Below are 16,039 nucleotides of genomic sequence, written 5' to 3'. Positions count from 1 at the left end.
GCGGTATCTAATGCAAGATCCATCAAAGCTCAAGCACCTGGCCAATCAAAATCGTTTCTTAATGGGCGATTGACCATACAGGACAATCCAATGGCCTAGCCATGCCCAGTATGGCTCTGTCGTGCTTGACTGGATGTCACATTTACGCCTTATTGGGAACATGGGCGCTAGGGCGGGTGCCATTGCCAACGTTCTCAGCAGCAGCCTGAATAGCTCCTTTGAGACCAAACTGGGTCTTAATGCCATCAACACGGTGGGTGGAGTTAATGTTCTTGACGAGAGTGAGCTGCCAGCAGGTTGCACCGCCCTGACGGGAGGTGATGGTCGAGGCGGCAAGGAAGTACTCCCAGATCTGCAGGAGCTGTCATTAGCCCAATCCAGACCATGGAATCAATCGGTAATCAACGCAGGATACTTACGCGGAACCATCTCTTTCCATACTTAGCCTCAACCTTCTCACGGTTACCCATCCAGTTGCGGTACCAGCGCCAAAGAGTAGCGGAGTAGTGGACACCGATGGTATCAACCGCCTTAATCTCAAAACCAGCGGCCTCGAGACGGTCGACAACAAACCCGAGAGGAGTGCTAGCGTCGGCACCGGGGAAGATATACTTATTCATGAACAGGCCCCAGATCAGGTCCTCGTATTGCCAAGATTTGCGGAGACCAGCAATTTGCAGGAAGAAGACACCATCATCGTCGAGCATGTCGTAGACTTGAGACAAAAAGGTGCTAAAATGACGCACACCAACGTGTTCAGCCATTTCCAGGCAAGTAATCTTCTTGTAGCCTCCGTCGACACGAGGAGTATCGCGGTAGTCTAAACACAGAATACGACTCTGAGAGTCGTCAATACCAGCTTTGCGAAGACCGTTGTTACCCCAAGCGGTTTGGTTGCGGCCAAGCGTGATACCGGTGACATGAGCGCCATAATGGACCGAGGCATATTTGGCCAGGGTACCCCAACCACAACCAAGGTCAAGGATGGTATCGCCGGGCTTCACGCCGATCTTTTCACAAACTGCAGCGAGCTTGTTATCCTGGAGCTCCTCCAGGGTTTCCTCCCTGTTGACGTCTCCGATCAAACCAGAAGTGTAGATCATCCGAGGACCCAAGAACCAGGCATAGAAGTCGTCACCCCGATCGTAGTGGTCACGCACCTGCTCCTCGTCTGAAAAGGGAGGGTTAGAGCATGGTAAAGATGGTAGTCATATGGTCCAAGAAAGAAGACTTACCCTGTGAACGAGAGTGGACCAGTAATTCGGGGATGAAGCCAAAGAGGAAGTGCTTGAAGAGACCCATGGTGAAGCGAAAATTGGCCCAGTCGTGTCTGAACTCAAGAGCCTCGAGAGCATCGCCCTTGAAGTCAACTTCGCCATTGAAGTATTTCTCGTAGAAAACCTCCATGGGAATCTTGCTCTTTCCGTGGTACGTGGCCCGATCATGCTCGCTATGGAAATCAAGATAGTACTCGACGGGGCGGCCCGCATACTTGACCTTTTCGTTCTTGCGGGGAGAAATGGACGAAGCCACCGACCAAAATACCATCAAGATGGGAACGGTGGTGAAGATGGCGAAGAAGATAGTGGTGTAAAAGCCGCCACCGATATGACGAGCTAGGTACCATGGGATGAGGAGAAGGAGCGAGAAGAGCAGGAGGTTGGAGAAGCTGTCACTGCCAGCGGAGTCGGCTGGGACGGGGGCATTTTTGATAGCGGGATACTGAATCATACCACCGAGATCGTTAGCCTGATCATTTCTGGATGCAAGATCATGGGATCATGACTGGAACTCGGCAAAAGCTTCGGGGGGAATTCCAATTGGAGCACCAGCAACGACCTACCGACGTTGTCCGCACACCACAGTCCTCCGCTGGAGTGGTGCAAGAAGCAGCCGGAGTCTCGATGAACTCAAAGTCCTCCGGGGACTCGGGATGAACGTTCGTCGTCATAGCTGAGACGAATTGAGGGAAGGGTTGAGGGGAATGAGGAATTCAAAGATAGAGGTGAAGAGGAGACGAAGGAGGGAAGAAAGAGTGTCCAAAGCTGAGCACCGGGCTTTTTTGGCCCTTCGTTTTAGGATCCGCCGAGGACTAGTTACGCACTTCGATATTGTACTCACCAAGGGAGAGATTGTGTGGGGGGGGGTCAATTTCTAATTCTCCCTCCTCTTTTTTTTATTATTTTATTTTTATTTACTACTTTACTATTATTGTTTACACTGAAGCGGTGAGGACAACTTAGGTACCTCCTTTCCAAGGAGCACCGAGGAGGTACCTCTGGACGAACTTGACGTCCTGCATGTCCTATTTGTCGAGGCTCGGTAATATGGAGATGTACCGTACCGTACCCAACATCCATGGAACGGGCGTCCTAGGTACGGGATAGTACAGTACAGAAGATGGAACCCCTTGAAGCAGGGATCCTTTCCCATACAAATTCATGATTTTTGGCCTTTACTTATGCCACCACCATTTATTTTGAAAAACTTCTATCTGGCCTGCAAGTCTATGTATTGGCGCTGATAATATTAAGATGTGAAAGATTTACTATACAGGGTAGTTAGATCGGCCTGTCAATTAGGTAAGGAAAAATAGTTCTAAGGGATCAAGTAGGTATAGGATTATTTCTAGACTAACCCTTGGGATTCCCAATGGAATCCCAAACGGATACCTAGCAAAGAGAGGTGCATTAGAATACATCATTCTACTGTAATCAATCACAGAAAGACCATACGGGTCAACTCATCGAAGTATCTAAGAATAAGTGGCTGGATACCTCCGGGATGATTTCCCGAAGGAGCGGTTGTCCCGTTCCGAGGTTGAAGCCCCATCGATCCCATAACAAAAAACTTTCATATAAATTTATATGATGTATTCTATTTACTGGTATTGATCACTTACTTTAAACCTAAATATTAAAGAAAGCTTGACTTTATGATATGTAGAGGCTTGGGATATATATTCTCTTTTAGATTTATATATTATTCTATGGAGGTTGTGATTTTTTATTAATTATATAGTATTCCATATAAAAGGGAACAGGTGTAAACATGTATATATATGTATAATTCTTTTTAATATTTAAAACACTATAAATAGATCTACAGACATGAAAAAAATTATTTCAAAAATTATCATAGATAGAAGTCTGTAGGCTTAATATAAATTAGAACTTCCATAAAATGTTACAATATAAATGGTGGTATAAGTAATGGCCAAAAATCCTGAATTTATATGGGAAAGCTTCGAGGTCTCCGCTTCAAAGGGCCAATCTTATCTTCTGATCTTATCGAGGGGAGAAGGTACTTCAGTCTACTTCGGAAGTACAGTACTTACCGCCGCACATGCTTCGTGTTGTAACCTGCCATGTTCCTAATCTCATACATTTAAAACAGAAGAGGCTGTGTCTTAAGAAATATATCCCTCCCGCGCACCCATGGCTAGAAACTCGTATCAAGCTGACAAGAGAGAAAAAAAAAAAAAAAAAGATAAAGTCATGCAAAGTAAACGCCCCATATCCTGCCATACTGTATCATACCACCGACCCAGACCGCGATGACCTCTCGTGCGCCAGATTGAATAAACCTAAGAGACAACTACAAGACCCTTAGAGAGTCAGCTGGAAATTCCGTGCTTCTTCGTCTTCTTCGTATGTTGGAAGCATACTCTCCATATCGATGGGCAGCTGGTCCTCTTCATGGTCAAGGTTTTCTGCACCCGGAAAGCGGTTTCCTGGTTCTCGTTCGAGAGTTGGGCCATTCGGCTCCATATAGGTCTCGGGAGATAAGATCCCTTTAGAGAGTGACTGTTTCGTAGAATTGGGCGACTTTCCTCTCAGTTTCGATGACACGTCCCGACCCTTGGCGTATCCCAGGGTGGTTCTAGAACTCGCAGTAGCCGCAGTATGACGCATGGACGATGGATTCGGAGGACTCCGGGGCTTTCTCGATGAAAACAAGGCTGAAGTAACTCTGGGCCTGGCTTTCGGTATTGCCACCTGTCTAGTTCGTGCGGAACGATCTGCACCGGAAAGTGCTGCAGCGGCATCACGAGCTCGAACGGTGGAGACATTGCTGGTGTACTTCACTCTACTCGTGGTCGCCTTCATCCGACGTGGCTTCGAGATGTCTCCCATAGACGGTCCATCGCGTTGTCTCGCTTCGCTGGCATCTTCAAAGCCGATACTCTCAATTTGCTTGAGGATCATCTCGTCCATCATTTTGTCGCATGCGACCGAGTCTTCTTGGAGTTTGCGCTCTCTCTTTGTAAGGCCATCGCTGCCGATCTCATTGTCTCCATATACGCTCTCCAGACCCAAAGCCAGATTCTTTGCTTGAAACTGGGGGAACGTAGTATCGTAGGTAATTTCGTCGGGAATATCTGAGAGTTCTGCAGTTCGTTAGCGGTGATGAACCGGGACATTGGGAGGAATGTCTCGTCAGTTCCCCACCTTTTGGCTTAGGCGGCATGTATTCAATATCGGGGACGTCATCCTGAGCTGGCTTTTCTTGAACTTTGGTCTGGCTCTGGTCAACCAATGGGGCGAATTTCTTGACTTTTTGTGTTGATCCTCTCTTGGTCGTTCTTTCCGGCTTCACGGTACCCGCGGGGGCTGCGGGAGTCTGTACTCCTTTGGCTTTGGCATTGGTCGTTTTCATGCCTAGGGGAGCCCGACTGCGAGGATTTGCTATATCATATTGTTAGCCACGCGATATAACTCCTGAGAGCTTCTTCGTTGCTCCTGTGTACTGTTGTCTGTCCCATGCATACCCAGTGGAGTAACAAAAGCATCTTTGGCGGAAGGCTTCACGTTCTCGTTCTGTTTACCGGTTGCTTTCAAAGTCTTCTTTCCAAAGGCCAAGGGGTCATTCTCATCGCTCAATGGGATTTTGAATGGGGTCTTCGGGGCACGAGCGCCTGGGGTCTTTGTCTGCAGTTGTTTCACGCCCTGGTTTAGAGGCTTGGACGCCGCCACAGTTTGGTGGGCGTGTACCAAGTTCTCCTGGTCCCGAAGAGCCAACATGGTGGCGGATCAGAGACAATTTTCTCATGCACCGTGAGCTCGATTCGCGTGGAGAAGGTGTCCTAGAGATGTCGACATAGGATGAGGATGAGGGTGGTGAGTTGTCCGTCGGATGGTTTCGTTTTTGTCCGTCTAGATGCGGTTGTCGGTGGTTGCCCGTGGAGACAGGGAGATCCCTCTGGGACATGTCGGGAGAGTATCCTTGGTACGATGCGGTAACTAACAGTTTTAACTTACAGGATATGCTGACTAACGGTATCTTATTCAGTGACTTGTGAGTACAAGACAGTCCGAAACGGCTAGCCAATACCGCCCGCTGACCGCCAGGCAGTCACTCTGGTCTCTTTCTCTCTCCACTTGGTCTCTCTCCTATTGTTTCTTCACATCCAATTTCCTTTGGTTTCTCGCTGGCGAAAGCCTTGTCAATACGTGTAACCTGTCTGCCTGGATTTCTTCTTCAATACACATTCATCCTTTCTGTTACATAGACCTCTTCCTGCTCACTGAAAATGGACAAAATTAAGGAGGTGAGTTTGTCTTACTCCCCTTGGTGGGGTAGCTTTGGAAGCTCCTGGAAATACACATGCACACCTCTCCTCCCCTTCCGTTATCCTTTAGTTCCTCTACTCTTTCATATACTCGACTGTACACCATGCCCCTCGCATCCTCATCAGCAGCAATGAAACCATCACGGCCCCGTTGAAAAGCCAGGAATATCTGATAGGATCGAACTGACAGATTATGCTATAGCGGATGAACACCCTCCGTCTGGAGGCCGATGACGCCCAGGCCAAGGTGGAGGAGTTGAAGACTAAGGTGAAGACGTTGGAGCAGGAGAACTTGGCCAAGGAACAGGAAATCACATCTCTCAACCACCGAAACCAGCTCCTGGAGGGTGAGGTGGAGAAACTCGAACTCACCCTCAAGGAGGCCAAGGACGCTGCCAACCAGAGTGCGCAGCACGACACCCAGAACGAAGCCCTCCAGAGACGCCTGCAGCTCCTGGAAGAGGAAGCTGAGGAGGCCGACCGGAATCTGCGCGAGACCAATGAGAAGTATGAGATCCTGAGCCAACTCCAGGAAGGGTCATGTGGGAGCCACGATGCTGACTATCCCGGTGTTGTAGACTCCGTCAAACCGACGTCAAGGCCGGCCACTACGAGCGTAAAGTGCAGGCTCTTGAAGCTACCCGTGACCAGTGGGAGACCAAGTATGAGGAGATGGCGAAGAAGCACGCTGAATTACAGAAGGATCTTCACGACCTCGAGGTTTCTATAAGCAATGTTTAGGTACGGGATTGGATATGGGCGTAGTGTTACCAGGGAATGTTCGATTCGGCCTTTGTTCCAAAGATACTTACCTTTTATTTGCCTGCGTATTGCAGTTTACTTTCCATATTATCATTCGTCGGCGGGGGTCAGCTTCCTTATTCTCTCCTGTCCCTTGGCTGGACCTATCATTCTGTTCCACCTGTCTCTGCTTGCTTGACCGTATTCTCATTTATCCCGAACTAAACATATACTTTCTCATTGAAAGGTACATAGAACATATTAATTAAAATGACCTCCCAGGTTATCCTTGTCATCGCTCACGTCGAGCCTGAGCTTTCCTGTGGTTCGACAGACGCTCCTTCGCCCGCAGAAGCTTGCGTTCTTCCTTGTTTTCATACCGAAACTTTTTCTTTTTCTTTTTGGGCTTGCTATCGGCTATCCTCTTCTTTGTTTTCCCGACGGACTGTTCTGTCTTCGGATCGGACTTCGATGTCGTCTGCGCATCTTCATCTGAGGCATCTTCTTGTGCCTCCATCAACCCTTCTTTCGAGGGATCCATCTCCTCTACTGTGACGGTCGTGTATTTATCCTCATCGATGTATTCTGCTTCGTAATCCACGGCCGGTGGCTCCGTAAATCCTTCCCACTCCTGATCCCCGCCCTCATCACTATCGCGCTCAGAATTAGACCCATCGCTGTCACTATTCTCCCCTTGAAGTCTTTTCAATTGTTTCCGGTGCTCTTCTAGCGCTCGCTGGAAATCTGCGGTTCGCTCTTGTCGGATCTGAAGGAGAGATTGCGTATTAGTTCCAAGGCCTGCTCTCTTCACCACAAAGAGGCAAGACAAACCCGTTTCTTTTCCTCACGTTTTGCTTCTCGATTTTTTTGCTCTGCCACTTCCTGTGCACGTTTAATTCGTTGTTGCTTTCGTTTGCGAAAGCCAGTGAGGAATTGATGCCGGTCATCGTGATCAAAATTGATCTCCTCGATCTTGGATACCTTGCGCTTTTTTGTCTGAGGTCCCATGGTTTTAGGTTGTAGAAAGGACCGAGTCTTAAATTATTAATAATAATATAATAATAAATATTTGAGGTGAATCTGTCAAGTAATCGTACTTGCAAACTGCAAGGTATTTTTTTACATATTTTTTTTTTTAAACCGGCAATCCTTAAGCCGCCTTGGCTCGACCGCCTCCCGAACTAATTAATGGACCAGGCTGGCTCTAACATCATCTCGCGCCCTTCAGACAGACCGCGCTTGTCTGGAAGCTATTGGGCATTTCCATATTCCGCCACAATGCATCTGAGCTGCTTCACGCTGCTCGCTGTTGGAGCTGCGACCGTTAATGCATTCCGGGATACATCGCCCTTTTTCCTTGCCTCCACTTCCGAGTACGTTTGAGACTCCCGTTGTGCTGTTACCGAACCCAGCTCCTCGACGTCCTCTCAATTAACATGCTTTGTCCTAAGGATCACACTCCCTTCGGAACAACTCAAGACCGCTACATCTTTGCTGGAGGAGCTCACTCTGAAGTTCAGCACTTGCCCCTCGGACTACTATGTGATTGTCTCTCAGCCCGGCGTGCATAGCACTGATTTCGCTACCCTTCGATCCGCTCCCCGCCTAGGGGCAAAGATGACGGGACAAGATAAGGGCATTCGATCGACCATGACAGTCCATGAAGTTGCCGGCGTGCTGGAAGCGAAGCAAATCCAGAACTTGCTCGAGCGAGACTGTGGGGCCCAAACTACTGTTGTCGATGGCGCCTGTGAGTTCTTCATTTTTGTGGGAGGGGCAAATGATAGTGACCCTGGTCTTATTAACGGAGCTGTCTAGCTGGCTCTTATCCTTCCGATTTTGGCGCCGCTCCTCATGTTATTTACATCGATTTTCCCGTGCTTCCTCTGGGGACCGAAAGGTCACAGCAACTTTCCGATAATGGTTCGTTGGACTGGTATTTTCCCTGGGATGTTTGCTGATCCTCTGTCTCAGATGGTCTTATTTCTGATATTATCGAGCGGCTTCCTGCTAAGAAGGAGTACTCTGTTCTATATACAACTTCGCCAAAGGAATTCGTCGGATCCGATTCCAGTGTCTACCAACCAAAGGGAGACCTCTACCAGGATACTATCCATATGGATCTTAAGCGTGACTATTCAGCGCAGCCTCGTCAGGATAATACTCCTTCTAACAACAAATCTCTATTCCAAGAGTACCAGTACTTCACACCGGGTATGCTCCCATTGGACCCGCCCCGCTTCCGTCCTAGACAGTTGTCCGATCCGCTGACCGTCAATAGGCCTCTTTATGGGGTTGATGGCCTCGTTTTTCTTTCTGATTATCTTGTATGTTGGTTTCAGTGCCCTGACCAGTTTAGAGGTCCCTTACGCGGCCTTTGAGAAGGATACCGCCTCAAGCGTACAGAAGAAGCAGCAGTGATTACAGTCGATGATACCGCAATGTTTCCTTTTTTTTTTTTCTTTTTTTTTTTAACCTATCATACAAATAATGTTCTTTATATAGCTGTATATCTATGTACTTGCATCTGTATTGCCAGTATTGGTTGTACTGTATCTAGAATAACGCATCTATATATACATCACGTGCCGCCCTCCACGGCCATTAGCGCCAGAGGCAGCTAGGGGCACGGGGGCAACCGAATCGAGATGGCTCGAACTCTCTGCGTCTTTCTGCGCACTGTCTGCGTTTTTCTTGCATTCGCCGTCCTGTCCCTCGCTTCCTCACTCACTTGGGCCCATGGTGTCAGCCCTTCTTCACTTCGCCATCTCCTCGGTTCTGGACGTTCGTTACCTCATATCGAGGGCTGTTGATTGTTGACATTGTCTCCTAGATTATTCCCTGGCCGTCGCATATTCAAACGCGGTCAACAGGCTCCTTTTCCTTGGGTGCTGTTGAATTCCGTACTTGTTATCTGCCTGTATAAACACTACCAACGTTGATGCACCGAACAAAGCACCGCAAATCGAGACTTCTTTGTCGGGAACGGACCACATTCAACTGTAGGTGAATAGAACCTACCATGATATTTTTACCCGTGAGCCTTCGCAAGGCCCGTCGGCCCTCTCTGGTATTTGTTGTACTACTCGCGATCATTCTTCTCGCTCAATTATCGGGGGCTCAGCCCGCCGATGAGAAGAATCCGGCCACTACGAACATTGATGCTGGCAAAACGACCGACACCGCGAAGACGACCGACACTGCGAAAAAGACTGATACCGACAAAAAGACTGAGACCGACAAGAAGACTGATACTACTTCAACTACAAGCAAGGATACTTCTACCAGTACATCAAAAACCGAATCATCGACAACAACCACAGAGCCTACGACTTCGGCTTCATCTCCTGCAAACAATTATCCCGTGGTGACGGTGCCACCGACAAGCGATGCGCCTTACATGCAGAAATCAGATACCCCTGAAGGGACACTGTTCATCGCCGTTGGATCAGTGCTGGGATTCATTGGTCTTTCTGTTCTGGCGTGGCGTGGTCTCGTCGCATGGTCAGTGAATCGTTCTGTTCGCCAGTCTGCCATGGTCCACTCGTCCGAAATGAAGGGGCTGCTTCGCAACAAGAAGAAACGGAGGTCGGCCATGCACTCTCATGGACCACCCGCGGTATCGCTCGAGAAAATCAGCAGTGTGAAGCACCATTCTAGTCGTTCCAATCGGCGGTCATCTAAAGTTCCCAGCACCAACAGTGGTTTATTCTTCTCGCCCACTGCCGGAATGCAAAGCAGTGGGAATAGAGCTTCGAACTATCTCCCCGCTGGATACTATGCTGCTGGAAGTGCTACCGCTGGTGGAAGCCAGAATACTCCGCTCTCGTCCTCTGACCTTCCAGGGCTAGGGCCACAGTCTCAAGGCTATGCTCCGACTAGATCAGGTCCCAGCCCACCTGGAACGCCGACCTATCCCTCAGGCGATGTTCGTGAAACTCAACGTCATTCTACCAGGCAGTCCTATCTGGGGCCTTCCACTAGCAGCGTAAACCTTTCCTCCCCTCCTCAAGGAAGAACACCAAGTGCGTACTTGGAGGACCTATTCGAGAACCATGCTCCTCAAGGACGGTCCTAGCTTTTTGAAGAGCGGCTATTTGACGAGGAACAATTAATTTTTACTGTATTTGGGTCTGTTTTTCTTTTCACTTCCTTCGATATGTGGTTGCTCTGGTTTCGTATCTATGTGCAAGTACTTTGTATATTCCTTGACATCACTGCCTATAATCACTTTTGTGAATCATGTATCGGCTTGTTTATCTTTGTGACTGATTCTGGCGATGGAGTTTATTGGATCAGCATATATCAATGATTACTTGAGATTTTGGATGGTGGATGGAAGCCTTGTTTTTTCTTTCTTTTTTTTGAAAGTTATTTTTCATATTGTAATTAGTGATTACAAATCCAACTTCTTTAAGAGGTTTCACGAAGAAAAAGAAAAGGGGATGGAAGGTATAAAGTATGCACAACACAGCTCCGTAATGCTCCTGCCCATATGATACAGACTCAAAAAAGATGAACTCATGGAAGCACCAACCAAGAGGCGGTTAGAACTGGTGATATATAGATAGTGAAGACCAAAATAAGAGAAGGGATAGTATAACAGGCTTTCATGGGCATAGCAAGAGAGCAGCGTGCGTAAGTCAGCAATAACACCACGTCCTGTCTACATCTAAATACAAGTCATAACGTTTATAAAGGGACAACTGTGTAAGCGTCCTCTAAAGTGTGGTCTGTGTGTCAATCGGCGTCTATTTTGCGGCTGAGCTCGCCGAGGAGGATGTCATCGGGGGCTGGACCACGGCTATTCCTGACTATAAGGAAAAGCAAATCAGCATCGTAGTCCGCGGGATGGGTGGGACGCGCAGCTTACTCCATTCGGTTTCCACTCGAAGAAATGTCCACATCCATCGGCGGGCGACTTCGAGAAACATCAGGACAAAAAGGCCGGCCTCCGTCTCACCGAGCCAGGCAAATGCAGGCACGAATCTAAGTAGCCACGTGAAGCGAATAATTAGGTCCATAGCGATGGCAAGATAATATTGCCGATCTGAGAAATAACGATGGCGACGTAATCCATATGGATACTCTGGATCGAGACGCGACGATGTGAATAGCGTCAGATCCCAGTCCTTGGTCACATCCCAATAAAATGAGTATGCCGAGTTGACAAACATGAAGAAGATCCTAAGGCGCCATTAACCATCAGGGGATTCTCGTCACGCATGCAGGAAAACCACCTACAGTACTCGAGAAAGACTTATCTCACTAAATCCGTACAGCTCAAGGGGGTTGTAATGCCTCAATTTGGCCGCTAGAACAATGACGGGAAAAGCGGTCGCATATTTTAAGGCGTTGGCTAGGTGCTGGAACCCCGTGGCCCCCTTCTGGGGCCCAGCCCGACGGACACGGAGATATTCAATTAAACATTGTCGAAGCCGGATAATGTTGGGGGTAGCAATGATGAGGGGGATCAGATAGTCATTGCCGCACTTGCGGTTAGGCTTGGATGTGCTAGAGGTATCTGGGTTGAAGAACATGCAAAAGGTAACAACGAAGTCTGCCAATACCTTGGCATAACTAGTCAGGGCATCAGCCAAGAGAATATCTCCAAATTTTCCATCCTGAGTCTCTGCCAGCCCACCAAGACTAATCCGTCGCAAGGTCAGGAGTAATCGATGTCGTCCGGATCGCGCAAGACGGTTGTAAGGTAGAATGAGGATGACTATGTAGATGGCGAGGTACGACTGTGGGATGTAATCTAGTGATTCCACCCGTTCCCTGGACCCGTGGGTGACGGCCCAAAATATTAAGAGCGAAAGCACGAGGGGAAGAGTCAGGAGGGTCGCCAAATGGTAGGTCGAGGTATGATGAGGTCGTTGGTGGGAAGAGTGACGAGCTGGATATCGAAGAAGGGCTGGAACATCCTGTAAATGACACTAATGAGCTGAAAATTCGTTGATCGGAGAAAGTGGGGGAAGTGGTGCACTCACAATATTTTTCTTCAGAAGATAATGGAGATTGACACTCCAACCCCAGAAACCTAATCACGGGGAATCAACATGGCGATCAAAAAGGATAGATGGAGAGAGTGGATTTCCTAAAAATGACAGGGAGCATACCAGCAACTAAGATCACCGCCACACGATAGGGGAATGGAAGGACAAGACTAAAGTCATCCAGTTGAGCATGCTGATCAGGACCCATATTCCATTGAAGCGACGCTAGGAAACTCAGCACCTGAACAAAGACAGATGGCAACGCAAGAAGAGACAGTTAGAAGAGAAACTGCCAGAGAAGGAAATGAAAATAGAAGGGTGAGGAGAAGAGAGAAGAAAGAAGAAAGAAAAACATAAAGGTAGTAAAATCCAACCAAATGAGTGACTAGGGGTGAGTTTGCGGTCTAGAATGCCATTCCATTCATTGAGCGGCCCAAAAAGTGAAGAAGCTCGAAGTCGGTTTCAGATAACTAATAAGAGTCCAGGAGGCTCCGCGCGGCCTTCCAATTCGGGTCTAGCGCTACACATCCAAAAATGGATATCGTAATACCACGTGATTTGATCACCTAATGTCACCTGATATCGCTCACGTGGGGACTGCCGAGGTTCCAAATCGCCTAGCCGCCCGCCTGGGGTAGACAGCAGCCCGTGTCGTTATGAATAACTTCTTGCGTTGTCAACTGACTCCATTGCTCGTGCTCCTCTCTATATCTAGCATATGAACATGGCGGATGAAGGCCTATCTCTAACCTCTATGTCACCGTCACTGTCGGTCCCTAGCCCCTCGACCCATTTCTATCCCTTTGCGACATCCCCGGATATCATCCGCTCTCATGAGAAAGACATTTTCCTGACATCAAACCTGGTGTACCAAGCTCAATCCATTGTTCGCTCACTGCGTGGAGCTCGGGTCGCACATACATACTCGGATGCCATCAAAAATCTTACCGAAATCCTATACTTTTCCTTGACGACCTTGATCGGGAATCGAACTCTCGGGGAGGAATACTGTGATCTTGTTCAATTGGAGGATGATACTCTTCGGCTCCCATCGATCTCGAGACGAGCTGGGTATATTATGAGCAGCGTCCTTGCTCCATGGATTCTTCAAAAAATTCTTCCCGTCTTCCGCCAGCGACTACGTGCCAAGTTAGAACGCAGCATTGCCCGACAACAGCTCAAGGCCCAGCAGACAAAAGAATCTGCAAGCAAAGTCAAGGGGAATTCCCCAAAGAAGGGTAACTTGTTTACAAAGCTGCGCATTCAGCGATATATCTTAGAGCATCTTGACTCGATCACATCACTTTCTCCCATTTACGCCCTCAGTATTGCAACCTTTTACTTTACAGGCTCCTACTACCATCTGTCGAAACGCTTCTGGGGCCTTCGCTATGTGTTCACAAAAAAGCTCGAAGAGAATGAACAGAGGGTGGGGTATGAGGTGTTAGGAGTTTTGCTAGTTCTTCAGATTGCGGTACAAAGCATACTGCACATTCAGAAGGTCGGCCTGTGTCTTCAACAAGAAGAACAAAGTATTCAATCCGGGTCGGCCGACCTCAAATCTCAAGATGGCTCCCTGATTCACTCGATTGATAACCCCTCCTCTCTTCCTCTACTGCCGGCTACCGATGCTCGGTATGATCTTACTGAAGACCCGAACGCCATTCCGTGGATACCCTCCGGCCAACAAAGCAAGTGCACCCTTTGTCTAGAACTCTTCAAGGATCCAAGTGTCACAACATGCGGTCATATATTTTGTTGGACGTGCGTCCGCGACTGGGTACGCGAGAAGCCCGAGTGTCCGCTTTGTCGGCAAGAAGTTCTCCTTTCGAAAGTACTGCCCTTGAGGGGGTAGTCTAGTTCTACACTCTAGAGCAAATACATACAGCACGCGCTTGCCATGTTTCAGTGTGTAGCCTTTTTTCCACTGCTCTGCCATTTGTATATACAAATTTTCATTACCGTGTCCTCAGATAATATACCCTCTATAATTGTAATCGCCTGTCAGGTCTCGAGAAATATTTTTGACAGTAGATCTAAGACAAATATATCAACATTATAAGGCGTGTATGTTTTAGTGTGCATAAATCTAGGTCTATAAAGTTTTGTGAGGTCATGGCAAGAGTTATAATCCATCCTAGTCACGCATCGATGAAAGGGGAAAGGTGTTCATGTAGTTTGTCTGGCAATAGTGCACTAAGGGCGTTTCTCGGCTGGCGCACTTCCCGTCTCGTTGACGATTTGGACATCCTCTGATTCGGTATGTTCACGAGATTTGCAAACTATTTGAATTGGTAGATCTAGCTCTGCATGTGCTGGCAAAGGCGGCACTGGGTTTAAAGCCTTTCTCTTGGAGTCCATCGTATCGAACAGGCAAAGGCAGGCATAAGGATCAGTTGCAGCATCTGTAAGGACAGCCAGCATCTTGTTAAAATGCTATCCAGGTTCCACATTATGGGGACTTACATTGAACTTGATGGTAATTTAGGGCAAATGTCCAATCACTGCAGCGCACGGAATCTTCTTTTACCAAGGGCAGCCCAAAATGCTCTTCAACCTGATCATTCAAACTGACAAGTCTTTTGTTTATTAGGCGCGGGTTCGAGTGGTAGTACTTGACTAATTTGTACAAATGACTGAGCTCAAAGATTGCACGCGCATCAATTCCCAGATATTTGCGCAGGCGGGTGCAGTCTGCTTTTACAGATACCCCGACTTTAGTAATATCGGGGGACTCAAGGATTTTCGCAAGAGAAGGAGCCACCAGATCTTCTACTCCCCGGACTGGCTTAAACAACGCAAGCTGGAATAATGCGATTCGGCTTTTGTTTGCAATCTGTATTAGCGAGACATTGTTTTGGATACAGTCTGACGCGGAGGCCTGAGCTTTCCACTCCAGATCAAATCCCAGCGTCTTGTCATCTAAGAAGTGCCTTGCTACCTCTTCGGTGCTTTTCAAAGTCTTGCAATAATGTACAATAATATCTTTTCCATCCGGGCCTTTATTGGAAGCGTGACTCCAGAATTTCGGCTTTGCAGAAGTTGGAGTTTTGTGAGGTATAGAGGTGCCATCAGTTGGCATTGCTTGAGAAGACTCCGTTACGGGTAGAGAGTCGGGCTCATGAGTATGTATGAATCTGTCAGGGCCATTTACATGACCAGATATTGACTGAGGGGAAATGTCAGTGCTGGAACATCTTGTTTCCCCGAGTCTATGAGACCTTTCCTTCGTGATATCTCTATTGCGTGGGTTAGGCGAGAGACGAGGAAACACAAGGCCTGGCTTCGCGGGCAGGTCTTGTCCAGAGTATGCCACAGGATTATGGAAGTAATTTTGCTTCTTTGAGAGAGTACAAAGCTTATATCCAATCAAAGTTAGATTGTGTTCCACTGTATTCCGACCCGTTGCTGTTTTCAGAGAAGTCGAGTCATCGGACAATCTCCAAGATCTTCGGGGTGCAGCTGCAGGAACTTTATTGTTACAATAAGAGACTGGTCTGTATATCGCGAAGCTTTTGTTATTATTTTTAGTGCGATGAGCTATGCCACAGAGTTTCAAGTCATCAACCACAGTTATAGTGCACCTAGAAGGTGGGGAAAGCAGTGCGCCAGAACCGAATGATCTTTTAGTATATGACCCGCACATTATTCTATTGAAGCTTCTATACCATGGTTAGAAATATCCTAGAATAAGGGGGCAAAACAAACTCAGTGCTCCGAAGGCCAC

The 16,039-nt window shown here is 47.8% G+C and overlaps 9 protein-coding genes across 9 annotated transcripts; 4 read left to right on the top strand and 5 right to left on the bottom strand.

Annotated features, from left to right (window-relative positions):
- Positions 1-142: 142 nt before the first annotated feature.
- MT2 (putative cyclopropane-fatty-acyl-phospholipid synthase) lies at positions 143-1,951 on the bottom strand (the record flags this gene model as incomplete). The annotated part of the gene is made up of 4 exons (XM_033575629.1): positions 143-352; positions 420-1,171; positions 1,236-1,722; positions 1,844-1,951. 4 exons carry the CDS (start codon positions 1,949-1,951, stop codon positions 143-145), a joined length of 1,557 nt encoding a protein of 518 aa, XP_033421484.1.
- Positions 1,952-3,608: 1,657 nt separating this feature from the next.
- ATNIH1004_011062 (uncharacterized protein) lies at positions 3,609-5,024 on the bottom strand (the record flags this gene model as incomplete). The annotated part of the gene is made up of 3 exons (XM_033575628.1): positions 3,609-4,390; positions 4,452-4,688; positions 4,772-5,024. 3 exons carry the CDS (start codon positions 5,022-5,024, stop codon positions 3,609-3,611), a joined length of 1,272 nt encoding a protein of 423 aa, XP_033421483.1.
- Positions 5,025-5,533: 509 nt separating this feature from the next.
- On the top strand, positions 5,534-6,313 carry ATNIH1004_011061 (tropomyosin; the record flags this gene model as incomplete). Its single annotated transcript, XM_033575627.1, has 3 exons — positions 5,534-5,551; positions 5,775-6,079; positions 6,151-6,313. 3 exons carry the CDS (start codon positions 5,534-5,536, stop codon positions 6,311-6,313), a joined length of 486 nt encoding a protein of 161 aa, XP_033421482.1.
- Positions 6,314-6,605: 292 nt separating this feature from the next.
- Positions 6,606-7,321, bottom strand: ATNIH1004_011060 (rRNA-processing protein RRP17; the record flags this gene model as incomplete). The annotated part of the gene is made up of 2 exons (XM_033575626.1): positions 6,606-7,079; positions 7,145-7,321. The coding sequence occupies 2 exons, from the start codon at positions 7,319-7,321 to the stop codon at positions 6,606-6,608; spliced, it is 651 nt and encodes a 216-aa protein (XP_033421481.1).
- Positions 7,322-7,591: 270 nt separating this feature from the next.
- On the top strand, positions 7,592-8,734 carry ATNIH1004_011059 (uncharacterized protein; the record flags this gene model as incomplete). The annotated part of the gene is made up of 5 exons (XM_033575625.1): positions 7,592-7,686; positions 7,765-8,063; positions 8,132-8,236; positions 8,288-8,570; positions 8,656-8,734. 5 exons carry the CDS (start codon positions 7,592-7,594, stop codon positions 8,732-8,734), a joined length of 861 nt encoding a protein of 286 aa, XP_033421480.1.
- A 601-nt stretch (positions 8,735-9,335) lies between these two features.
- Positions 9,336-10,391, top strand: ATNIH1004_011058 (uncharacterized protein; the record flags this gene model as incomplete). Its single annotated transcript, XM_033575624.1, has 1 exon — positions 9,336-10,391. The coding sequence occupies one exon, from the start codon at positions 9,336-9,338 to the stop codon at positions 10,389-10,391; it is 1,056 nt and encodes a 351-aa protein (XP_033421479.1).
- Positions 10,392-11,053: 662 nt separating this feature from the next.
- Positions 11,054-12,520, bottom strand: ERD1 (EXS domain-containing protein; the record flags this gene model as incomplete). The annotated part of the gene is made up of 5 exons (XM_033575623.1): positions 11,054-11,127; positions 11,187-11,500; positions 11,558-12,240; positions 12,307-12,356; positions 12,436-12,520. The coding sequence occupies 5 exons, from the start codon at positions 12,518-12,520 to the stop codon at positions 11,054-11,056; spliced, it is 1,206 nt and encodes a 401-aa protein (XP_033421478.1).
- Positions 12,521-13,036: 516 nt separating this feature from the next.
- Positions 13,037-14,167, top strand: pex10 (ubiquitin-protein ligase peroxin 10; the record flags this gene model as incomplete). The annotated part of the gene is made up of 1 exon (XM_033575622.1): positions 13,037-14,167. The coding sequence occupies one exon, from the start codon at positions 13,037-13,039 to the stop codon at positions 14,165-14,167; it is 1,131 nt and encodes a 376-aa protein (XP_033421477.1).
- A 341-nt stretch (positions 14,168-14,508) lies between these two features.
- Positions 14,509-15,394, bottom strand: ATNIH1004_011055 (3'-5' exonuclease; the record flags this gene model as incomplete). Its single annotated transcript, XM_033575621.1, has 2 exons — positions 14,509-14,717; positions 14,779-15,394. 2 exons carry the CDS (start codon positions 15,392-15,394, stop codon positions 14,509-14,511), a joined length of 825 nt encoding a protein of 274 aa, XP_033421476.1.
- Positions 15,395-16,039: the final 645 nt, after the last annotated feature.

This window comes from Aspergillus tanneri (genome assembly GCF_003426965.1).
Source record: "Aspergillus tanneri strain NIH1004 chromosome Unknown AapTan_8_pilon_pilon_pilon, whole genome shotgun sequence".
Lineage (NCBI taxonomy): Eukaryota > Fungi > Ascomycota > Eurotiomycetes > Eurotiales > Aspergillaceae > Aspergillus > Aspergillus tanneri.
Note: the sequence above shows the minus strand (reverse complement) of the source record. Positions and strands in the feature narration are given on the sequence as shown.